This window comes from Salvelinus namaycush, unplaced genomic scaffold (genome assembly GCF_016432855.1).
Source record: "Salvelinus namaycush isolate Seneca unplaced genomic scaffold, SaNama_1.0 Scaffold761, whole genome shotgun sequence".
Lineage (NCBI taxonomy): Eukaryota > Metazoa > Chordata > Actinopteri > Salmoniformes > Salmonidae > Salvelinus > Salvelinus namaycush.
In genome coordinates this window covers 63051-88842 of record NW_024061488.1, presented here as the reverse complement: position 1 = coordinate 88842, position 25792 = coordinate 63051, and the positions used below count along the sequence as shown (strand labels likewise).

At 53.3% G+C, this 25792-nt stretch overlaps 1 protein-coding gene across 1 annotated transcript; it reads right to left on the bottom strand.

The window, feature by feature from the left end:
* Positions 1–1839: 1839 nt before the first annotated feature.
* Positions 1840–24753, bottom strand: LOC120042736 (uncharacterized protein KIAA1841-like). The gene is made up of 20 exons (XM_038987534.1): positions 24604–24753; positions 23733–23922; positions 22751–22841; positions 22296–22537; positions 21791–21849; positions 20859–21019; positions 20691–20777; positions 20357–20467; positions 16667–16790; positions 10200–10352; positions 9002–9156; positions 8704–8812; positions 7569–7601; positions 7196–7295; positions 4494–4582; positions 4384–4412; positions 4232–4305; positions 4028–4116; positions 2895–2986; positions 1840–2796 (listed from the first exon to the last, which is right to left on the bottom strand). The coding sequence occupies exons 1-20, from the start codon at positions 24751–24753 to the stop codon at positions 2760–2762; spliced, it is 2175 nt and encodes a 724-aa protein (XP_038843462.1). The 3' UTR covers positions 1840–2759.
* Positions 24754–25792: the final 1039 nt, after the last annotated feature.

Here is a 25792-nt window from a genome sequence, read left to right as displayed (position 1 = left end):
AAGATGTTGAGTATTATTTGAACCCAGGTCTGCTTCCAGTGAGCCATAGCCCTGGTATGGCTTCCCTTTTGAAGAGCTCACAGCAGGCTGGGCAGGTGTCCAGATACACTCCAAATGGCATCCTAATCCCTATATAGTGCACTGTTGTAGGGAAAAGGGTGCCATTTGGTACAGCATCCTAGCCCCCCCTCCCGCACATGGCTCCATGCTGAGGTTATAAATATAGACTTCTCAGAGTTGTGGAGGAAGCCTGTTACCTACGCAAACCACCCAGCTGGCCAGCCACATGACGGAGAAAGAGCGTAAGAGAGACCCCAATGCCCATACTGTATGGGAGGGGGGAGGAGAGAATGAACCCCCACACAAACTCATGCCCAGGTGTTCCTATTTTTACCCGCCTCGTCTTTCGAAGAACAACTTTTAAAAACCCGATAGTAGATCGACGCACCCGTGGGTCACTTGGTGACGTCATTTAAAATATTGAATAGCTCCGGGTGTGTTGATACTAGATTTGCAGTTTCTTGTAGTGGCTGCAACTCAATCCCCTCTTTCGGACGATATAAAGTTTGCGGCTATTCAATAACAAGCAGTCTTTTTCTACAAATGAGAGGATCCGGAAAAGAAAATCGTCACGAAATTGTCTATAAAACCCGAACCAACCGTTTGCGTGACAAACTAATATGAACAACGTGACCAAAACTTATTTCCCTCATTAAAATGCAAATCAATTTATAAAATTTTTGACATGTGTTTTTCTGGATTTTTTTGTTGTTATTCTGTCTCTCACTGTTCAAATAAACCTACCATTACAATTATAGACTGATAATTTCTTTGTCAGTGGGCAAACGTACAAAATCAGCAGGGGATCAAATACTTTTTTCCCTCACTGTACTTGTTTTATTTCCCAGAGTTTTCTTCTCTCTCGGGGATAAAGGACAGACACTTCAACCTGATTATACATTTTGACTGTCTGTGTTGCCACGTACAAATGTGTTATTCATTGCGTTTCTATTGGCTATAGCAGTAAAGGCTAAATTCAATGTTTCATTAAATTATTTTTTTGAAATATATTCATCCTAAAATTCCAAATCAAATGGCTAAATTATCCATTTTAAACCATCTTAAAACAATTCCATATGTTCGCTTAGTAGATATTGCGATTTAAGGGCTTAGACCTTGACTTGCCTCGTTAAATAAAAGACCTAGAGGTTTTAATAATATGCGTTACCCTTCTGATCAAAAGCCCATATTCTCCATTTGATCATTTTCTTTCTCTGAGGGCAAGACAGCCAGAGTGAACAGCACAAACAATAGTAAAACAATGTCATGCAATCTAGGTGGGGTAAAGTGGATTTGACAGGCAGAAACTGTTCTGTAGTCAATGTGAAAGACAATGCTGCCATCTAATGGACAATAATGGCATTTTAATAACCAGTGCACAGAATTTACCACGAACAATTAACTGACGGCCTACCGCGACCAAACCATAACCCAGACGAGTCAATTGTGCGCCGCCCTACGGGACTCCCAATCACGGTCGGTTGTGATACAGCTTGGAATCGAACCAGGATCTGTAGTGATGCCTCTAGCACTAAGATGCAGTGCCTCAGACCGCTGCATCACTCGGGAACCCACTATAATTACCTGTGTACAGAAACTTACCACAAACAAAGAATAACTGATTGATTTTCCTTCTGTGATATTATAATGACATCTAATGGAGAGTAGTTGAACTGAACAAAATGCCCCACATGTACCTGCACCCTCATGCAAGACACAGAAAAGAAGCTCAGGCACAGATAAATGGTGGGAATGTAACTTTTATTTCTGACTGCCTAGTCCACCCATGTCCTCTTAGTCCCAGTAGTGTGCGATACTGCCAACACAGACAGATATAGAAATAGAAACAACGGGCATTTCATTCACCATCATCTACCTACTGCTAACCACTCCTATTACTCACCACAAGGTAGCTTCTATGTTAAAGTATATTATATTCTATGGCATACAGGTTTAGAGCTAGGTGACCTATTGCATTGTAATATACAGTTAATGGGAGGTAGGAGATGTGATCGATACAAAGTCACCTGAGTCAGACGGGCTGGACTGGGTTCTAAGTGGGCTACAAAGCCCTACGGCAAAACCAGGCCTCCTGAACTAAAGACGATCAATGCAGGACCAGGGCCTGTATTTATCAAGTGTCTCAGAGTAGGAGGGCTGATCTAGGATCAGGTCTCCCCTGTCCACTCAGTATGTTCTAAAAAGACAAACTGATCCCAGATCAGCACTCCTACTCTTAGGCTCGTTATGAATACAGGCACAAATATTACCAGGGGCACAGTGGAGCAAGCAAGGTGGGGTTGAGAGGTTTAGCTTCTGCCAGGTTGCCAGGACCCATTTGGGTCAGTTTGATCCACTGAGTTCTCACATGAGGATCTCTCTCTTCCTCCCTCTTCCTCCTGTCTTCCTCCCTCTTCTCGTTCCAGTATCTATGTGGTCCTCCGCTCTTCCTCCTGTCTTCCTCCCTCTTCTCGTTCCAGTATCTATGTGGTCCTCCGCTCTTCCTCCTGTCTTCCTCCCTCTTCTCGTTCCAGTATCTATGTGGTCCTCCGCTCTTCCTCCCGTCTTCCTCCCTCTTCTCGTTCCAGTATCTATGTGGTCCTCCGCTCTTCCTCCCGTCTTCCTCCCTCTTCTCGTTCCAGTATTTATGTGGTCCTCCGCTCTTCCTCCTGTCTTCCTCCCTCTTCTCGTTCCAGTATCTATGTGGTCCGAGCTTGGTTGAAGCGTGGCTTCACTCTGAAAGAAGACAGAAAGGGGGGACAACTAATTCAGAAAAGGGGGAGACAGACAGAGGAGGGTAGGGGGAGACAATGTGTGTGTGTATGTATACGTACCTGAGGGTTTTCTCAGGGCCACTCTGTCGTCCACTGGCCTGGGAGGAGGACTTGAACTGGGCCTCTAGCCTGGAGTAGATCCCTGCTGCACGCTGGAACAACCACAACCACACATTATACAACCACGATCACACAACTACACATTATACAACCACGATCACACAACTACACATTATACAACCACGATCACACAACTACACATTATACAACCACGATCACACAACTACACATTATACAACCACGATCACATATACAACCATGATCACACATTATACAACCACAACGGGGGGGGGGGGGGGATGGTACACCAGTTACAACCACAACGGGGGGGGGGGGGGGGGTACACCAGTGACAACCACAACGGGGGGGTATACCAGTGACAACCACAACGGGGGGGGGGGGGGTACACCAGTGACAACCACAACAGGGGGGGTACACCGGTGACAACCACAACAGGGGGGGTACACCGGTGACAACCACAACAGGGGGGGTACACCGGTGACAACCACAACGGGGGGGGTATACCAGTGACAACCACAACGGGGGGGGTATACCAGTGACAACCACAACGGGGGGGGGGGGGGGGGGTACACCAGTGACAACCACAACAGGGGGGGTACACCGGTGACAACCACAACGGGGGGGGGTACACCGGCGACAACCACAACGGGGGGGGGTACACCGGCGACAACCACAACGGGGGGGGGGGGGGGGGGGGGGGGGGGGGGGTACACCAGTGACAACCACAACAGGGGTACACCAGTGACAACCACAACAGGGGGGGAAGGGTACACCAGTGACAACCACAACAGGGGGGGGGGGGTACACCGGTGACAACCACAACAGGGGGGGGGGGGTACACCGGTGACAACCACAACAGGGGGGGGGGGGGGTACACCAGTGACAACCACAACAGGGGGGGGGGGGGGTACACCAGTGACAACCACAACAGGGGGGGGGGGGGGTACACCAGTGACAACCACAACAGGGGGGGGGGGGGGGGGGGGGGGGGGGTGGTACACCAGTGACAACCACACTATACACACACAATGTAAATGAAGTTTCATGTTTCAACGTTCTAGTGTTTGATCCCCTGCTAAAAATAAAGGTGTAATCGACTCAGTAAAACACACCTCTTTAGTGTCCTTGGACTTTCTCTGTTCCTGATCTCCGAACCTGATCTTAGTCAGATGACCAATGATCTCCACCATACGCCGCTGGTCTGGGGGGGAGGGGGAGGGGAGGGAGGGGGAGAGAGAGGGGAGAGAGAGGACAATTAGAATACACACATCTATCGTAACACACGCACACACTAAGTTAACTGAGGCCTGTGTTACCTTCCTCTCTTTGGGCATCTTGGTTGTAGCGGATGGAGCGAGAGCTGTCCCATTTACTCTTCTGGGCACTCACTCTGGAAACACAAACCATTTCAAACAGATACAGCGGTGAAATAGATGAAGAAGCATGTAGTTGACGAAGTTGAGCTCACCTGAATGGAGTGTTGTCCCTCGAAGGGGTCTGTAAACAACCAACAGAATTTGGAAAAGTAAGAAAATTGCAATTATTTAAGTCTCAGGTAAACGAGTGAAGCACACTCACTTTCTCCACTGCTTTCTCTTTGCGATGGAAATTAGGTGAAGACATCTGCCTCTTCAAAGGTTTGCTCAACTTCTTGGCCTTCTTAGCAGCTAACAATGAACACATAGAAAACCCCTATGTTGTTACAACCATAAGCAGTGTACACATACATTCATGATTCAATTACAACTGATAGCTCATAGCTGCAGACAGATATCAAAGTGTGGTCTTATGACATAGGGAGAATCTCGATTTGATTCCTTGCATCCTTGCCTCCTTCTCAAAACCCATTAGATGAGGTCAGAGGTCCCTCCCCTCTGGTCCCTCACAAGGAATCAAGAAAACGCAATTGAAATCCCCCCCCCATTTCAAAGCCTCTTTGGTAATTGCCATTTATTAGGATCCCATTAGGCGCTGCCAAAGCAGCAGCTACTCTTCCTGGTGTCCACATGAAACATGACATAATACAGAACATTATTAGTGAAGGACTGAACTACATTTAAAACATCACACACAGTCTACATATCAGTACATACACACCATATCTAGGTCTAATACATAGTACAGTGCAATTATAATACAATATAATCAGTAACATAACATGGCTGTGTCTCCTCACTGTCCCTTTGTGATGTAAGGTGTTCTTTAATCAGGGTTTGAATCTGGTTTCATTGCTAGCTTGAGTTACCTGGGTTACCAGAGAGTTCCATGTAGTCATGGCTCTATTTAATACTGTGTGTTTCCCAGCTTCTGTTCTGGACCTGGGGACTGTGAAGAGATCTCTGGCTGCATGTCTTGTGTTGTACCGATGAGTGTCTGAACTGTGTGCCAACTGCTTGAACAGACAGTTCTGTACCTTCAACACGTCTCACAAAGACCAATGGTGATGCAGTCAATCTCTCCTCTACTATGAGCCAGGAGAGATTGGCAGTAACATGTTTGCCACTTTCCCTCCGTGTACATCAAAGTGCGATACTTGCTGTTTTGTTCTGGACCAACTGCAATTGACCATTGTCCTTCTCTGCCGCACATGACCACACGGCTGGGCAGGAGTCCAGGTGTAACAAAACTGGGGCCTGTAGGACCTGTCTGGTCGACTGAGATGTCAAGAAGGCAGAGCAACGCCCAATCACGGAAACCTCTTCCCATTTTAGCAACCATTGAGTCTATATGTTTTGATGACAGCTTGCTATCTAGAGTGACACCCAGCAGTTTAGTCTCCTTAACTTGCTAAATCACCACATTATTCAATAATAGATCTAAATGAGGTTTAGCGTTGAGTGATTTGTCCCAAAAACGATGCTTTACATATTTGTTTATATTTAGCACCAGCCTATTGCTAGTTACCCATTCTAAAACTAACTGGAGCTCTATGTTCAGGGTGTCAGTTATTTATTCTACTGTTGCAGCCGACGTGTATACAGTTGAGTCGTCAGCGTACATAGACACACAGGCTTTATTCAAAGTCAGTGGAAGGTCATTAGTAAAAAAGGAAAACAATAATGGCCTTAGTCGGCTGCCCTGCGGAACACCACACTCAACTGAATTTGCATGAGAGAGGCTACCATTAACGAAAACTCTGTGTTCTATTCGACCGGGTAACTCTGTGTTCTATTCGACGGGTAACTCTGTGTTCTATTCGACGGGTAACTCTGTGTTCTATTCGACGGGTAACTCTGTGTTCTATTAGACGGGTAACTCTGTGTTCTATTAGACGGGTAACTCTGTGTTCTATTAGACGGGTAACTCTGTGTTCTATTAGACGGGTAAGTCTCAATCCATAATAAGGCAGAGGATGCAAATCCATGACACCTAGGATTTTTTCAGCAATAGGTTACGATCAATGACATCAAAAGCTGCACTGAAGTCTAACAGAGCAGCTCCCACAATCTTCTTACTATCAATTTATTTCAGCCAAGCATCTGTAATTTGTGTCAGTGCCAAGCATGTTGAGTACCCTTCCCTATAAGCATGCTGAAAGTCTGTTGTTAATTAGTTTTCGATCAAACACAATTTTTTCCAAAGGTTTGCTAAGCACTTTTTTACAGACTGATTGGTCGGCTGTCTGAACCATTTAAAGGGTGCTCTGCTGTTCTTGGGTAGCTGAATGACCTTTGCCTGCCCCCCCCCCCCCCTCCATGTCTGAGGGCACACCGTCTTCTAGGCTTAAATTGAAGATGTGGCCAACAGGAGTCACAATGTATTCCACTACAAATCTTAGCAATTTACCATCCAGGTTGTCGGTACCAGGTGGTTTGTCCTTATTTATAGATTAGCAGCCATTTTGTTCACCTCTTCCACACCCACTTTGTGGAACTCTACACTACAGTGCTTGTCTTCCATTACTTGGTCCATTATGTATGAATATGAACGCTCAGCATTTGTTATTTGCATGTCAGGCCTAAATTTGCTAATCGTGTCAACAAAAAAGTTATTAAAGTGGTCGGTAATATTAAAGGGTTTTGTTATGAACAAGTCCTCTGCCTCAATGACAGATGAGTTTGCTTTTTTGCCTAGAATTTCATTAAATGTACTCCAGAGCTTCTTTTTTTTCATAGTATAGTTTCTTCTTTTAGTTTAGTTTAGTGATTTCTATATTTAATGTATGTTTACCAGTCTGCTGTGTTGTCAGACATATTTGCTATTCCCTTTGCCTCATCCCTCTCAGCCATACAGTTTTTCCAATTAGAGTATAAACCAATCAGAGAGCCTAATTACTCTACCTTGTTTCTTGCTGGCCTCCTCTTCATCTCCCACCTCATCCTCAGTGACCTCTGACCCCGTGGTATACTCCTCATCCTCAGAAAGCAGCGTCTGCTGCCTCTGACACAGGGCAGAGGAGGGCATATCAGAGTTTAGATAGGCTGGACACCAAACAGATCTGGGACCAGCCTATCACCACTGCTCATTAACTAAGCATGAGGAGTTGGCATGGTAGCACAAACAGACTGGCCCTCAGGCTTCTGGTGGTACAAAGGTATACTATGTCACTACTGTAATATGTCACGTCATACACACACACAAACACACGTATACAGACACGGACACACACACTGCAGCACAATTACATTTGGAAACAATAAACGTTGATCATACCAGTTGCCGGCTCCAGTTTTTCAACAGGGAAAACTGCAAAGCAATAGGTTGAGTTAGTTAGACTCTATTTGAAACAGGTTGAGTTAGACTCTAGTCTATTTGAAATAGGTTGAGTAAGACTATAGTCTATTTGAAACAGGTTGCGTAAGACTATAGGTCTATTTGAAACAGGTTGAGTTAGACTATAGTCTATTTGAAACAGGTTGAGTTAGACTATAGTCTATTTGAAACAGGTTGAGTAAGACTATAGTCTATTTGAAACAGGTTGAGTAAGACTATAGTCTATTTGAAACAGGTTGAGTAAGACTATAGTCTATTTGAAACAGGTTGAGTAAGACTATAGTCTATTTGAAACAGGTTGAGTTAGACTATAGTCTATTTGAAACAGGTTGAGTAAGACTATAGTCTATTTGAAACAGGTTGAGTAAGACTATAGTCTATTTGAAACAGGTTGAGTAAGACTATAGTCTATTTGAAACAGGTTGAGTAAGACTATAGTCTATTTGAAACAGGTTGAGTAAGACTATAGTCTATTTGAAACAGGTTGAGTAAGACTATAGTCTATTTGAAACAGGTTGAGTTAGACTATAGTCTATTTGAAACAGGTTGAGTTAGACTATAGTCTATTTGAAATAGGTTGAGTAAGACTATAGGCATATCTATGACTCCACAAATCAAGTGCAGGTCGACGTTAATTGTCATCAATCTTGCCCTGGAGGCAGAACTGAGTGATTTCCGAAGATGGGCCAGCTGCAAAGTCAAAATTGGCTATATCGTAAAAATTCTTTAAAACAAAAATGTGCTTTTTGGTCTTATTTAAGGTTTTGTTTGATTATGCATTAGAGTTAGCAGTGTGGTTTAGGTTAGGTATTAGGGTTAGCAGTGTGGTTAGGGTTAGGCATTAGAGTTAGCAGTGTGGTTAAGGTTAGGTTTAAAATCAGATGTTCTGTAGCTAGTAGACAGATGTGTAGCCAGATAGGTATATCATGGAGGTCTGGTTGTCATTGTAAATAACACATTTGAGCAAACACACTAAAGTTTCTTAAAACGTATCATTCTACTTGTGAGTATGAATTTGACCTCAATTAACTTGCCTGGATAAATATATAAATAAATAAATAAGTTGTAAACTCACGGTGGTGCCCTCTACTCTCTGAAGCCCCGGCTCTACCAGGATGTCACAGTCCAGTACCCGCTCCCCTCTCTCCCCCCTCTCTGAACCACTGGAGGGGGAGTCTACAGGCCTGGCACATAGATACACAGAGAGAGAACAAGGGAGTATCACTAAACACAAAACCTGTCATACGATACAAAAATACACACACACACAGTTTCTCACCCTGTCTCTGGTAGGGGTGTGTTGGGTACACACACACAGTTTCTTACCCCGTCTCTGGTAGGGGTGTGTTGGGTACACACACACAGTTTCTTACCCTGTCTCTGGTAGGGGTGTGTTGGGTACACACACTGCCTCTCTGTGTAGTAGCAGGTCGTTGAGTAGTCTGGTCTGGGCTGAGTTTACCTGGTGGTCCCCAGTACAGTCTCCACTGTCTGACGCATTCACTATGTGGTCCCGCATCTTACAGCCCTGAGACACACACACACCGTTTTGACCAGATTCAAGTGTGAAATGTGTCAAATCTGTATTGTGTGAGATGCAAACTATTCAAAGCATGGTCACCTCACAACTCCAAGTGTGTTTCAGTGTGTTCCTACCTTGGGAATGCCGGTGGGGTCAGTGTGTTCCTACCTTGGGAATGCCGGTGGGGTCAGTGTGTTCCTACCTTGGGCATGCCGGTGGGGTCAGTGTGTTCCTACCTTGGGAATGCCGGTGGGGTCAGTGTGTTCCTACCTTGGGAATGCCGGTGGGGTCAGTGTGTTCCTACCTTGGGCATGCCGGTGGGGTCAGTGTGTTCCTACCTTGGGAATGCCGGTGGGGTCAGTGTGTTCCTACCTTGGGAATGCCGGTGGGGTCAGTGTGTTCCTACCTTGGGCATGCCGGTGGGGTCAGTGTGAGTGTGTTCCTACCTTGGGAATGCCGGTGGGGTCAGTGTGTGAGTGTGTTCCTACCTTGGGAATGTCGGTGGGGTCAGTGTGTGAGTGTGTTCCTACCTTGGGAATTCCGGTGGGGTCAGTGTGTCCCTACCTTGGGAATGCCGGTGGGGTCAGTGTGTTCCTACCTTGGGAATGCCGGTGGGGTCAGTGTGTTCCTACCTTGGGAATGCCGGTGGGGTCAGTGTGTTCCTACCTTGGGCATGCCGGTGGGGTCAGTGTGTTCCTACCTTGGGCATGCCGGTGGGGTCAGTGTGAGTGTGTTCCTACCTTGGGAATGCCGGTGGGGTCAGTGTGTTCCTACCTTGGGATTGCCGGTGGGGTCAGTGTTTCCTACCTTGGGGATGCCGGTGGGGTCAGTGTGTTCCTACCTTGGGGATGCCGGTGGGGTCAGTGTGTTCCTACCTTGGGGATGCCGGTGGGGTCAGTGTGTTCCTACCTTGGGAATGCCGGTGGGGTCAGTGTGTTCCTACCTTGGGAATGCCGGTGGGGTCAGTGTGTTCCTACCTTGGGATTGCTGGTGGGGTCAGTGTGTTTCTACCTTGGGAATGCCGGTGGGGTCAGTGAGTGTGTTCCTACCTTGGGCATGCCGGTGGGGTCAAAGCGTAGTGTCCTCTGGTTGCAGCAGGGGTAGATGCCCGTCCCGTGCCAGCCATGCTCTGTCCCCATGCCCGGGTACAACACAACCTCTGGGTGATACCGACAGTGGGACAGCTCTGCACACACAAACGCCTGGAGACACACACACACGTCTGGATGCATTACACAATGCCTGGAGTGCACATGCACACACGCAAACAGCCCCCCCACCTGTTGGCAGTGGGAGCAGGTGAGGTGGTTGACAGCCCCCCCACCCCCCCCCCCCCCCTACCTGTTGGCAGTGGGAGCAGGTGAGGTGGTTGACAGCCCCCCCCCCCCCCCCACCTGTTGGCAGTGGGAGCAGGTGAGGTGGTTGACAGCCTCCCCCCCCCCCCTACCTGTTGGCAGTGGGAGCAGGTGAGGTGGTTGACAGCCTCCCCCCCCCCCCTACCTGTTGGCAGTGGGAGCAGGTGAGGTGGTTGACAGCCTCCCCCCACCTGTTGGCAGTGGGAGCAGGTGAGGTGGTTGACAGCCCCCCCCCCCCCCCCCCCTACCTGTTGGCAGTGGGAGCAGGTGAGGTGGTTGACAGCCCCCCCTACCTGTTGGCAGTGGGAGCAGGTGAGGTGGTTGACAGCCCCCCCACCCCCCCCCCCCCCCTACCTGTTGGCAGTGGGAGCAGGTGAGGTGGTTGACAGCCCCCCCCCCCCCCCACCTGTTGGCAGTGGGAGCAGGTGAGGTGGTTGACAGCCTCCCCCCCCCCCCTACCTGTTGGCAGTGGGAGCAGGTGAGGTGGTTGACAGCCTCCCCCCACCTGTTGGCAGTGGGAGCAGGTGAGGTGGTTGACAGCCCCCCCCCCCCCCCCCCCTACCTGTTGGCAGTGGGAGCAGGTGAGGTGGTTGACAGCCCCCCCTACCTGTTGGCAGTGGGAGCAGGTGAGGTGGTTGACAGCACCCCCCCCCACCTGTTGGCAGTGGGAGCAGGTGAGGTGGTTGACAGCACCTCCCCCCCCCCCCCCCACCTGTTGGCAGTGGGAGCAGGTGAGGTGGTTGACAGCCCCCCCCCTTCCCCTACCTGTTGGGAGCAGGTGAGGTGGTTGACAGCCCCCCCCCCCCTACCTGTTGGCAGTGGGAGCAGGTGAGGTGGTTGACAGCGCCCCCCCCCCTACCTGTTGGCAGTGGGACCAGGTGAGCTGGTTGACAGCCCCCCCCCCCTACCTGTTGGCAGTGGGAGCAGGTGAGGTGGTTGACAGCCCCCCCACCCCCCCCCTACCTGTTGGCAGTGGGAGCAGGTGAGGTGGTTGACAGCCCCCCCACCCCCCCCCTACCTGTTGGCAGTGGGAGCAGGTGAGGTGGTTGACAGCCCCCCCCCCCCCCCCCTACCTGTTGGCAGTGGGAGCAGGTGAGGTGGTTGACAGCCCCCCCCCCCTACCTGTTGGCAGTGGGAGCAGGTGAGGTGGTTGACAGCCCCCCCACCCCCCCCCTACCTGTTGGCAGTGGGAGCAGGTGAGGTGGTTGACAGCCCCCCCTACCTGTTGGCAGTGGGAGCAGGTGAGGTGGTTGACAGCACCCCCCCCCACCTGTTGGCAGTGGGAGCAGGTGAGGTGGTTGACAGCACCTCCCCCCCCCCCCCCCCCACCTGTTGGCAGTGGGAGCAGGTGAGGTGGTTGACAGCCCCCCCCCTTCCCCTACCTGTTGGCAGTGGGAGCAGGTGAGGTGGTTGACAGCCCCCCCCCCCCTACCTGTTGGCAGTGGGAGTAGGTGAGGTGGTTGACAGCGCCCCCCCCCCCCTACCTGTTGGCAGTGGGAGCAGGTGAGCTGGTTGACAGCCCCCCCACCCCCCCCCCCTACCTGTTGGCAGTGGGACCAGGTGAGCTGGTTGACAGCCCCCCCCCCCTACCTGTTGGCAGTGGGAGCAGGTGAGGTGGTTGACAGCCCCCCCCCCCCTACCTGTTGGCAGTGGGAGCAGGTGAGGTGGTTGACAGCCCCCCCACCCCCCCCCTACCTGTTGGCAGTGGGAGCAGGTGAGGTGGTTGACAGCCCCCCCCCCCCCTACCTGTTGGCAGTGGGAGCAGGTGAGGTGGTTGACAGCCCCCCCCCCCTACCTGTTGGCAGTGGGAGCAGGTGAGGTGGTTGACAGCCCCCCCCCCCTACCTGTTGGCAGTGGGAGCAGGTGAGGTGGTTGACAGCCCCCCCCCTCCCTACCTGTTGGCAGTGGGAGCAGGTGAGGTGGTTGACAGCCCCCCCCTACCTGTTGGCAGTGGGAGCAGGTGAGGTGGTTGACAGCCCCCCCCCCCCCCCCCCCCCCCCCCCCCATACCTGTTGGCAGTGGGAGCAGGTGAGGTGGTTGACAGCCCCCCCACCCCCCCCTACCTGTTGGCAGTGGGAGCAGGTGAGGTGGTTGACAGCCCCCCCACCCCCCCCCACCTGTTGGCAGTGGGAGCAGGTGAGGTGGTTGACAGCCCCCCCACCCCCCCCCCCTACCTGTTGGCAGTGGGAGCAGGTGAGGTGGTTGACAGCCCCCCCCCCCTCCCCCCCCTACCTGTTGGCAGTGGGAGCAGGTGAGGTGGTTGACAGCCCCCCCCCCCCTACCTGTTGGCAGTGGGAGCAGGTGAGGTGGTTGACAGCCCCCCCCCCCCCCCCCCCTACCTGTTGGCAGTGGGAGCAGGTGAGGTGGTTGACAGCCCCCCCCCCCTACCTGTTGGCAGTGGGAGCAGGTGAGGTGGTTGACAGCCCCCCCCCCCTACCTGTTGGCAGTGGGAGCAGGTGAGGTGGTTGACAGCCCCCCCCAAATACCTGTTGGCAGTGGGAGCAGGTGAGGTGGTTGACAGCCCCCCCCCCCTACCTGTTGGCAGTGGGAGCAGGTGAGGTGGTTGACAGCCCCTCCCCTCCCTACCTGTTGGCAGTGGGAGCAGGTGAGGTGGTTGACAGCCCCCCCTACCTGTTGGCAGTGGGAGCAGGTGAGGTGGTTGACAGCACCCCCCCCCACCTGTTGGCAGTGGGAGCAGGTGAGGTGGTTGACAGCACCTCCCCCCCCCCCCCCCCCCACCTGTTGGCAGTGGGAGCAGGTGAGGTGGTTGACAGCCCCCCCCCTTCCCCTACCTGTTGGCAGTGGGAGCAGGTGAGGTGGTTGACAGCCCCCCCCCCCCTACCTGTTGGCAGTGGGAGCAGGTGAGCTGGTTGACAGCCCCCCCACCCCCCCCCCCTACCTGTTGGCAGTGGGACCAGGTGAGCTGGTTGACAGCCCCCCCCCCCTACCTGTTGGCAGTGGGAGCAGGTGAGGTGGTTGACAGCCCCCCCACCCCCCCCCTACCTGTTGGCAGTGGGAGCAGGTGAGGTGGTTGACAGCCCCCCCACCCCCCCCCTACCTGTTGGCAGTGGGAGCAGGTGAGGTGGTTGACAGCCCCCCCACCCCCCCCCTACCTGTTGGCAGTGGGAGCAGGTGAGGTGGTTGACAGCCCCCCCCCCCCTACCTGTTGGCAGTGGGAGCAGGTGAGGTGGTTGACAGCCCCCCCCCCCTACCTGTTGGCAGTGGGAGCAGGTGAGGTGGTTGACAGCCCCCCCCCCCTACCTGTTGGCAGTGGGAGCAGGTGAGGTGGTTGACAGCCCCCCCCCCTCCCTACCTGTTGGCAGTGGGAGCAGGTGAGGTGGTTGACAGCCCCCCCCCCCCCCCTCCCCCTACCTGTTGGCAGTGGGAGCAGGTGAGGTGGTTGACAGCCCCCACCCCCCCCCCCCCCATACCTGTTGGCAGTGGGAGCAGGTGAGGTGGTTGACAGCCCCCCCACCCCCCCCTACCTGTTGGCAGTGGGAGCAGGTGAGGTGGTTGACAGCCCCCCCACCCCCCCCCACCTGTTGGCAGTGGGAGCAGGTGAGGTGGTTGACAGCCCCCCCCCTACCTGTTGGCAGTGGGAGCAGGTGAGGTGGTTGACAGCCCCCCCCCCTCCCCCCCCTACCTGTTGGCAGTGGGAGCAGGTGAGGTGGTTGACAGCCCCCCCCCCCCCTACCTGTTGGCAGTGGGAGCAGGTGAGGTGGTTGACAGCCCCCCCCCCCCCCCCCCTACCTGTTGGCAGTGGGAGCAGGTGAGGTGGTTGACAGCCCCCCCCCCCCCTACCTGTTGGCAGTGGGAGCAGGTGAGGTGGTTGACAGCCCCCCCCCCCTACCTGTTGGCAGTGGGAGCAGGTGAGGTGGTTGACAGCCCCCCCCCCCCCCTACCTGTTGGCAGTGGGAGCAGGTGAGGTGGTTGACAGCCCCCCCCCCCCCCCCCTACCTGTTGGCAGTGGGAGCAGGTGAGGTGGTTGACAGCCCCCCCCCCCCCTACCTGTTGGCAGTGGGAGCAGGTGAGGTGGTTGACAGCCCCCCCCCCCCTACCTGTTGGCAGTGGGAGCAGGTGAGGTGGTTGACAGCCCCCCCCCCCCTACCTGTTGGCAGTGGGAGCAGGTGAGGTGGTTGACAGCCCCCCCCCCCCCCCTACCTGTTGGCAGTGGGAGCAGGTGAGGTGGTTGACAGCCCCCCCCCCCCCCCCCCCCCTACCTGTTGGCAGTGGGAGCAGGTGAGGTGGTTGACAGCCCCCCCCTACCTGTTGGCAGTGGGAGCAGGTGAGGTGGTTGACAGCCCCCCCCCCCCCCCTACCTGTTGGCAGTGGGAGCAGGTGAGGTGGTTGACAGCCCCCCCCCCCCCCCCTACCTGTTGGCAGTGGGAGCAGGTGAGGTGGTTGACAGCCCCCCCCCCCCCTACCTGTTGGCAGTGGGAGCAGGTGAGGTGGTTGACAGCCCCCCCCCCCCCTACCTGTTGGCAGTGGGAGCAGGTGAGGTGGTTGACAGCCCCCCCCTACCTGTTGGCAGTGGGAGCAGGTGAGGTGGTTGACAGCCCCCCCCCCCCCCCCTACCTGTTGGCAGTGGGAGCAGGTGAGGTGGTTGACAGCCCCCCCCCCCCTACCTGTTGGCAGTGGGAGCAGGTGAGGTGGTTGACAGCCCCCCCCCTACCTGTTGGCAGTGGGAGCAGGTGAGGTGGTTGACAGCCCCCCCACCCCCCCACCCCCCCCTACCTGTTGGCAGTGGGAGCAGGTGAGGTGGTTGACAGCCCCCCCCCCCCCCCCCCCCTACCTGTTGGCAGTGGGAGCAGGTGAGGTGGTTGACAGCCCCCCCCCCCCCTACCTGTTGGCAGTGGGAGCAGGTGAGGTGGTTGACAGCCCCCCCCTACCTGTTGGCAGTGGGAGCAGGTGAGGTGGTTGACAGCCCCCCCCCCCCCCCTACCTGTTGGCAGTGGGAGCAGGTGAGGTGGTTGACAGCCCCCCCCCCCCTACCTGTTGGCAGTGGGAGCAGGTGAGGTGGTTGACAGCCCCCCCCTACCTGTTGGCAGTGGGAGCAGGTGAGGTGGTTGACAGCCCCCCCCCCCCCTACCTGTTGGCAGTGGGAGCAGGTGAGGTGGTTGACAGCCCCCCCCTACCTGTTGGCAGTGGGAGCAGGTGAGGTGGTTGACAGCCCCCCCCCCCCCCCCCTACCTGTTGGCAGTGGGAGCAGGTGAGGTGGTTGACAGCCCCCCCCCCCCTACCTGTTGGCAGTTGGAGCAGGTGAGGTGGTTGACAGCCCCCCCCTACCTGTTGGCAGTGGGAGCAGGTGAGGTGGTTGACAGCCCCCCCACCCCCCCACCCCCCCCTACCTGTTGGCAGTGGGAGCAGGTGAGGTGGTTGACAGCCCCCCCCCCCCCCCCCCCTACCTGTTGGCAGTGGGAGCAGGTGAGGTGGTTGACAGCCCCCCCCCCCCCTACCTGTTGGCAGTGGGAGCAGGTGAGGTGGTTGACAGCCCCCCCCTACCTGTTGGCAGTGGGAGCAGGTGAGGTGGTTGACAGCCCCCCCCCCCCCCCCCTACCTGTTGGCAGTGGGAGCAGGTGAGGTGGTTGACAGCCCCCCCCCCCCCTACCTGTTGGCAGTGGGAGCAGGTGAGGTGGTTGACAGCCCCCCCCTACCTGTTGGCAGTGGGAGCAGGTGAGGTGGTTGACAGCCCCCCCACCCCCCCACCCCCCCCTACCTGTTGGCAGTGGGAGCAGGTGAGGTGGTTGACAGCCCCCCCCCCCCCCCCCCCCCCTACCTGTTGGCAGTGGGAGCAGGTGAGGTGGTTGACAGCCCCCCCCCCCCTACCTGTTGGCAGTGGGAGCAGGTGAGGTGGTTGACAGCCCCCCCCCCCCCCCCCCCCCTACCTGTTGGCAGTGGGAGCAGGTGATGTGGTTGACAGCCCCCCCCCCCCCCCCCCCTACCTGTTGGCAGTGGGAGCAGGTGAGGTGGTTGACAGCCCCCCCCCCCCCTACCTGTTGGCAGTGGGAGCAGGTGAGGTGGTTGACAGCCCCCCCCCCCCCCCTACCTGTTGGCAGTGGGAGCAGGTGAGGTGGTTGACAGCCCCCCCCCCCCCCCCCCTACCTGTTGGCAGTGGGAGCAGGTGAGGTGGTTGACAGCCCCCCCCCCCCCCCCCCCCCTACCTGTTGGCAGTGGGAGCAGGTGAGGTGGTTGATGGTTCCCCAGATCCTCCAGTAGACCAGCACCCAGGACTTCAGCTCCTCATACAGTCCGGTCATGTAATCATGGACCTCCCATCTCTTCTGCCTACAGACCAGAGGTAGTGATAGAAATGACTCTCCTTTATTCTGTCCATGTTTCTCAAAGCAGCTCCACCACAAAACCATGTTGGCCAGCCTGGTCCTTGGAACCAACTCAGTGGCCTTGTGGTTAGAGTGTCCACCCTGAGATTGGAAGGTCAGGAGTTCTGCTTGGAACTCAGCATTAAGGAGATAGATTGGCCCTGTGATAGACTAGTGTCCTGTCCAGGGGGTGTAACAGCAGAGGGAGCACCCCCCTATCCACATCGACGGGACAGCAGTGGAGGTGGAACGTTTCAAGTTCCTCGGGGTACACATCACGGACAAACTTAAAATGGTCCACCCACACAGACAGTGTAGTGAGGCTGAAGAAATTAGGCTCGTCACCTAAAACCCTTACAAACTTCTAGATGCACAATCGAGAGCATCCTGTCGGGCTGTATCACCACTTGGTACGGCAACTGCACCGCCCACAACCACAAGGCTCTCCAGAGGGTGGTGCGGGTCTGCACAACGCATCACCGGGGGCAAGCTACCTGCCCTCCATGACACCTACAGCACCCGATGTCACAGGAAGGCCATGAAGATCATCAAGGACAACAACCACCCGAGCCACTGCCTGTTCACCCCGCTATCATCCAGAAGGCGAGGTCAGTACAGGTGCATCAAAGCTGTGACCGAGAGACTGAAAAACAGCTTCTATCTCAAGGCCATCAGACTGTTAAACAGCCTTCACTAACACAGAGAGGCTGCTACCTACATACAGACTTTAAATCATTGGCCACTTTAATAAATAGATCACAAGTCTCTTTAATAATGCCACTTTAATAATGTTTACATATCTTGCATTACTCATCTCATTGGTATATACTGTATTTTATACTATATATTCTATGACGCTCTGTCATAAATTTGTGTGTATTAGGTAGTTGTTGTGGAATTTGTTAGATTACTTGTTAGATATTACTGCACTGTCGGAACTAGAAGCACAAGCATTTCGCTACACTCGAAATAACATCTGCATGTGACCAATAAGATTTGATTTCCCATCACGCTGCCTCGCTACAGAAACAGGAGATGACTGGTCTTACTGGTTCATGGAGCCGGATATTCTGGTTTACTGTGCTTTATCGCTAAATACACTACCTGGGATATACTTTGAAATTATATGGTAAATTGTAGCTATAAGATATTTACCAAATAACGACATGGTTTCTTTAGCATTTTTCACTATAAACATCCATAGAATAACAGTGAAGATGTCTCTCGATAGAGCAGAAATAATTATCAGAAGCCATATAGCATCAGTTTTTATCCAAAGTGACTTAACCGTAAATCACAGTCCACAGACGCCGAGAGGCGTTGGTCCCATTGTGACGTGGCTACGCAGCTCTGAGACCATCATCCGCGGGGCCACGCAGCTCTGAGACCATCATCCGCGGGGCCACGCAGCTCTGAGACCATCATCCGCGGGGCTACGCAGCTCTGAGACCATCATCCGCGTGGCCACGCAGCTCTGAGACCATCATCCGCGTGGCCACGCAGCTCTGAGACCATCATCCGCGGGGCCACGCAGCTCTGAGACCATCATCCGCGGGGCCACGCAGCTCTGAGACCATCATCCGCGGGGCCACGCAGCTCTGAGACCATCATCCGCGTGGCCACGCAGCTCTGAGACCATCATCCGCGGGGCCACGCAGCTCTGAGACCATCATCCGCGGGGCCACGCAGCTCTGAGACCATCATCCGCGGGGCTACGCAGCTCTGAGACCATCATCCGCGGGGCTACGCAGCTCTGAGGCCATCATCCGCGGGGCTACGCAGCTCTGAGGCCATCATCCGCGGGGCTACGCAGCTCTGAGGCCATCATCCGCGGGGCTACGCAGCTCTGAGGCCATCATCCGCGGGGCTACGCAGCTCTGAGGCCATCATCCGCGGGGCTACGCAGCTCTGAGACCATCATCCGCGGGGCTACGCAGCTCTGAGACCATCATCCGCGGGGCTACGCAGCTCTGAGACCATCATCCGCGGGGCTACGCAGCTCTGAGACCATCATCCGCGGGGCTACGCAGCTCTGAGACCATCATCCGCGGGGCTACGCAGCTCTGAGACCATCATCCGCGGGGCTACGCAGCTCTGAGACCATCATCCGCGGGGCTACGCAGCTCTGAGACCATCATCCGCGGGGCTACGCAGCTCTGAGACCATCATCCGCGGGGCTACGCAGCTCTGAGACCATCATCCGCGGGGCTACGCAGCTCTGAGACCATCATCCGCGGGGCTACGCAGCTCTGAGACCATCATCCGCGGGGCTACGCAGCTCTGAGACCATCATCCGCGGGGCTACGCAGCTCTGAGACCATCATCCGCGGGGCTACGCAGCTCTGAGACCATCATCCGCGGGGCTACGCAGCTCTGAGACCATCATCCGCGGGGCTACGCAGCTCTGAGACCATCATCCGCGGGGCTACGCAGCTCTGAGACCATCATCCGCGGGGCTACGCAGCTCTGAGACCATCATCCGCGGGGCTACGCAGCTCTGAGGCCATCATCCGCGGGGCTACGCAGCTCTGAGGCCATCATCCGCGGGGCTACGCAGCTCTGAGACCATCATCCGCGGGGCTACGCAGCTCTGAGACCATCATCCGCGGGGCTACGCAGCTCTGAGGCCATCATCCGCGGGGCTACGCAGCTCTGAGGCCATCATCCGCGGGGCTACGCAGCTCTGAGGCCATCATCCGCGGGGCTACGCAGCTCTGAGGCCATCATCCGCGGGGCTACGCAGCTCTGAGGCCATCATCCGCGGGGCTACGCAGCTCTGAGACCATCATCCGCGGGGCTACGCAGCTCTGAGACCATCATCCGCGGGGCTACGCAGCTCTGAGACCATCATCCGCGGGGCTACGCAGCTCTGAGACCATCATCCGCGGGGCTACGCAGCTCTGAGACCATCATCCGCGGGGCTACGCAGCTCTGAGACCATCATCCGCGGGGCTACGCAGCTCTGAGACCATCATCCGCGGGGCTACGCAGCTCTGAGACCATCATCCGCGGGGCTACGCAGCTCTGAGACCATCATCCGCGGGGCTACGCAGCTCTGAGACCATCATCCGCGGGGCTACGCAGCTCTGAGACCATCATCCGCGGGGCTACGCAGCTCTGAGACCATCATCCGCGGGGCCACCTCTCCAACGTGCACCTCTCCAACGTGCACCTCTCCAACGTGCACCTCTCCAACGTGCACCTCTCCAACGTGCACCTCTCCAACGTGCATCTCTCCAACGTGCACCTCTCCAACGTGCACCTCCCCACAAATCCCAACCAACAACTTTCCGGGACACGTCCTCTATTCATTTGAATGTGTTGACAGTTGGAGAAATTGCTTGAGCTGCGCTGAGAATTCAAAAAGTATGAAAGCCAACGTTGCAATATTCTAGAACACTGCTGTGCGTATGGCGTCCAAATGTGGTACTCTGAGAGACCCTTTACAGTCATGCACGATTACATTTGACATATGGGTGGCCACAGAGGGAATCGAACCCACAACCAAGGTGTAACTGGGTGGTACAAGACCTGCTGTGAGTGTAGGTGATGTCTCCTCGAGGGTCGATGTTGATCTTCCCTGGGATGCAGGAGATCTTCCTCTCTGTGTCCTTGGTCAGCAGTTTCAGGCACAGACCACATCTGGGAAAGACAAGTTGCAGTTCGGTGGTTAGGCGAGGTTAACACGAGTCGTATTCATTGGGAACCAAACAGAAGAAAACAGACAAACAGGTAGGGATCTACCTACACTTGTCCAGTAAGAAACGCTAATTTTTGTTTTGTGATGCAAAATGTTTTCTGTTGTGTGCCCAAATGAATAATACCAATGACAGACAGAGCAGTGCATTCCAGAGCTGCCACACACCTGTACAGAGTCGATGCGTTGCCTGGAGAGTCCTGGTTCTTATACTCAGGATCGAAGAGACACTCAATTTTCTTCTGGAATAACTTACTGAGGAAAGGGAGAAATGAAAGGTGTTGGCTGAAGCAGAATGATCTGTCTACCAGGCCTGACAAAATCACTAGGGTCTACCTTTTGAACTTGTCTTTTCTGTCCATGATGTCGTCTGCCTCGTTGTGGCTGAAGAGGTCAGAGATGTCCGCTGCCAGGTTACTGTTGATGCAGTTCATGTTGCAGGGTGTGGCCACGATGGCACTCATGTGCTTGTGACAGTACTGAATACACTCCTCCACCTATGAGAGGTCAACATGTGACAGAATACACTCCTCCACCTATGAGAGGTCAACATGTGACTGAATACACTCCTCCACCTATGAGAGGTCAACATGTGACAGAATACACTCCTCCACCTATGAGAGGTCAACATGTGACAGAATACACTCCTCCACCTATGAGAGGTCAACATGTGACTGAATACACTCCTCCACCTATGAGAGGTCAACATGTGACTGAATACACTCCTCCACCTATGAGAGGACAACATGTGACTGAATACACTCCTCCACCTATGAGAGGTCGACATAAATAGGTCATTGAGTTTGTTCAATGCCTTGGAAGTCATGTGTCACTTACTTGCAATAAAAGTAACATTTTACAGTTCTAAAAACAATTGTAATGGTAACCATGCAACAGGAAGTGAACCGTTCCAAAGGCCCTTCGTTTTCTGTTTGAGACTAAAGTGAAGAGTGAAGCCTCTTTACCTAATTAGCTGATTGGTTTTCTGTTTTTTTCTTGAGTGACATTTTATTCAACGACCAACAAGAGCTCGCTGGGTCATTTACTGTAGCAGAGAGGAAGAGGCGAAGCGGGAGGTCTCACTCCTCGCCAAAAATCGGTCCAAAATATTTTATTTTGTTGTAAAAGGTTCCCAATAGCCTTTTTCCCAATTTCAGTTCAGCCACTTTGCGTTCGTTCTTCCGCTACAACAGAAAACCAGGGCCCCCGAAACGTACGGTACATTGGAACCGGCATAGCAACCCAGCTCCCGCCATTACAACACTTACTAACGTGTCCATCTTCAAGAACTCGGAGGAGAGGAGGATTGAGATCACATTGCTGGGCTCTGTTAACACACAACCAACAAACACCACATAACCAACCAATGTTAGCACACAACCAACAAACACCACATACCGACCAAACACACTGCCAGGCCAACCAACAAACACCACATAACCAACCAATGTTAACACACAACCAACAAACACCACATAACCAACCAATGTTAGCACACAACCAACAAACACCACATAACCAACCAATGTTAACACACAACCAACAAACACCACATAACCAACCAATGTTAGCACACAACCAACAACCCCCACGTAACCAACCAAACACACTGCCAGGCCAACCAACAAGCACACAGCTATGAGTGACCACATCACTGCCGTCTCCATGGTTATCATTTGCCACACCCAGGTAAGTGATGGTATAGTACTATACAAGCATCAGTGTATGTAGCTACAGTACGTATGATGCGAGAGCATCAATTCAATTCTTTACCGAGTTTGGGTTTGTCATTGTTGCCATCGACGGCCATTTTGTGCCTCTTGACGTAGTTCATGAGCCAGTGGAAGATCTGCACGTCACAGTGCACAGAGATGTCCACCTCCTCCCAGCGCTGGAGGTCAACAGAGAGGTACTCAGCAAAGTAACGCATCTCGTTGATCAGAAGGTCACGGGGACACATGAAGTCCTGCTTCAGGTTCTTAGCCTCGTCACACACGTGGATCACCATATTGGGCCTGCATGGGGAGAGCGATACAGAGATACAGACAGGCAGACACACACACACACAGAGAGGAATAACTCTTGATTTTTGTAGTAGATTACATTTGAGTATTTGTTAGGAGACTAAGTTCTTGATCCTGCTCTATGAAACTCTTTGATCACCTTGACTTGAGCTGGACTGATTAACAGTGTATTTCTGTTTGACGGTAGTTAGACCAGGCACTCACCCTTTCCCCTCCTGGGGCTTCTCGCCCTCCTCTGCAGACTCCCTGATCTCTTTCTCCACCGAGCTACCTCTTGAAGGGTTCACCGCCAGGCCTGGAGAGTGGAGACACCAAACAAGACTGTGTAGCTCACCGAGCTAAAGCCTAGATATTCAGACATGAACAGTCTTCAGGTCTTACTGCCTGCTACACTGAACTAAAGCCTAGATATTCAGACATGAAGAGTCTTCAGGTCTTACTGCCTGCTACACTGAACTAAAGCCTAGATATTCAGACATGAAGAGTCTTCAGGTCTTACTGCCTGCTACACTGAACTAAAGCCTAGATATTCAGACATGAACAGTCTTCAGGTCTTACTGCCTGCTACACTGAACTAAAGCCTAGATATTCAGACATGAAGAGTCTTCAGGTCTTACTGCCTGCTACACTGAACTAAAGCCTAGATATTCAGACATGAAGAGTCTTCAGGTCTTACTGCCTGCTACACTTTACTAAAGCCTAGATATTCAGACATGAACAGTCTTCAGGTCTTACTGCCTGCTACACTGAACTAAAGCCTAGATATTCAGACATGAAGAGACTTCAGGTCTTACTGCCTGCTACACTGAACTAAAGCCTAGATATTCAGACATGAAGAGTCTTCAGGTCTTACTGCCTGCTACACTGAACTAAAGCCTAGATATTCAGACACGAAGAGTCTTCAGGTCTTACTGCCTGCTACATTGGACGCAGAACTTTCGCATCTTGACTGGCTGCATCACCGCTTGGTATGGCAACTGCACCGCCCTCGATCACAAGGACGCTACAGAGGGTGGTGCGGACGGCCCAGTACATCACTGGGGCTGAGCTCCCTGCCATCCAGGACCTATATACCCCAGCCATAGACTGTTCTCTCTGCTACTGCACGGCAAGCGTTACCGGAGCACCAAGTCTGGGACTAAAACCACTACATATGCACTAGCACATCAACACCAGTCAGCCTTACCCGTCACTGAGATGGAGCTCTGATTGGTCCGCGTCTCCTCCACGTCTCCCGTGGTGTCCAATAGTGTGGATTTGATGTAGGTGGCCAGCGAGTCCACAGGGGAGGAGCCTCCTGCCGTCAGCGCGTTGCATTGGTCGTCCACGTGATGGAACCCTCCGGTGCTCTTCAGCTCCTCGAACCTCTGCGCACACTGAAGGTAGGCACGACAACCACCATGGCAACCATGTCACTACTATACCATGACAACAACATCCCTCAGACCACATCATCTTGGTTCCAGTAACCCCTGCACAACATTCAACAGCAGTCCAGACTAAACTATAGGACAGCTGACCTATTAAGACATTGGTGGGTGCTTCTATTTATCATGTGACACATGTGTACAAGTGCAATGGAAATGTGTTTCTGGCATATCCCAACTCCCCCCTGAAACAGACGTGGAGAGTGGGGTCAAGTCTAGGGTCACCAGGTTAAGTGCCTTGCTGAAGGGCACAGCGACAGATTTTCACCTTGTCGGCTCTAGGATTCGAACGTTAGATTACTGGCTCAACACTCTTACCTCGAGGCTACCTGTCACGCCAAACAGTGACCGTAGGGAGTGAGACAATACAGACAGATCTCAGACCAGGCGAATAGCCTTTTACGATCTCTCCTTAGTGGGAGCAGTGCCTACAGACTGGGAAGCTTGCCTACAGACTGGGAAGCTTGCCTACAGACTGGGAAGCTTGCCAACAGACTGGGAAGCTTGCCTACAGACTGGGAGACCCGGGTTCGCAATCCACAAGGGGTGTTGCACTGTAGCCGTCAGCTACTATAGCTTCAATCAATCAATATGTTTATTGTCCCAATTTGCAGTGCATGTAGAGCTTACCTCCTTGGGTGTGAAGCCAGGGACCAGCATGGCCACGTTGTCCCAGTTGACGGGCTGTGGAACGCTCCAGAGAGAGCTCAGCACCATGTCCAGGACCAGGAGGTTGTTGTCATTGGGGAAGTTGTTGTTCAGGGTGCAGTAACGACTCATGTCTGTCAGCAGGTAAGGGTGAGAGATCAAGGTTGACTCAGCGATATGACATTATTACGTCTGAAGGGTGAGAGAGATCAGAGCATTATTCTGTTAAAGGTAGACTCAGTGAGAGGACACCATCATACAAAAGGTGGAGGCGACTTTATGCGCACAGAAAGCTGAGGTTTCTTCAATCAACAATAGTAATGGGACGGTCTACTTGACATAGATACATAAGAATAACAAGAGCATGTATGGAAAGCCTTGACATCCAACAGCATCTCTAAACCAAATTCTGGAATAGGCTACTCCTACTTTGTCCCAACGTTGTCATTAAAAAGCTGACTGTCAGTAGCATACGCGGTGAACAACGCACACATACTTTTGGCTACGTCGATTATCTTCTTGCAAAAAGGATGGATTCTCCTCCCTTGGAACGCCCCTTTGTCTTTGGCTGTAGTCGAACTGTCCAACGCAAATTTAATGGCATTTTTGTCAGAAGCTTATTCTAGCAAGCTAGCTACCTATAGTGCACATCACTGTACTAGAAGCTAAATACGATTAGTTTGTATTATAGTTCCAAAATACTTGTAGTATCTAGTTGGCTGTACGGTTATCTTGTATCTTACTGATTCAATGATGACACCGGATTCTTCTGTGGTCCGGATGATAGGACGTTCGGTGTACAGTAGCCGTCATCCACTTCTAACGCTAATGCTACTAGCTAGCTAGCTATAAGTGCACTCTCTCTGCAGTATCATCCCGGGGACGATTTGATGGACAGACAAGACATTCAATCAGCATTGCATACGGGATGGAAACACCCTAAAACGCTCGTGAATGACGTTTAGATAACGAACCGCCAGTCGTTGTAACGTCCCCAAATCTTCTGTTGCGTTGATTCCGCTTTTCCGGTGCCGCAGTGCAGCAGCCGGTGCAGTGGTCCCGCGTCCCGGGGTTGCTTAGCGACAGAAGTGCCCTTTTCGGCTAAATCAAATGAAGGGAAATTATTTTGTATCCAGCAGGTGTGTAACCACGTGTTTAACCTTGTTATAAT

Bases quoted from the DNA above. Each gene is read 5' to 3' on its own strand.
- LOC120042736 (XM_038987534.1), bottom strand. From the start codon at position 24,753: ATGAGTCGTTACTGCACCCTGAACAACAACTTCCCCAATGACAACAAC. The intron at 23,923-24,603 runs GTAAGCTCTACA...GCCTACCTTCAG, and splicing joins CTGGCTTCACACCCAAGGAG to TGTGCGCAGAGGTTCGAGGA. The intron at 20,778-20,858 runs GTAGACCCTAGT...CCCTTTCCTCAG, and splicing joins AGAAAAGACAAGTTCAAAAG to TAAGTTATTCCAGAAGAAAA.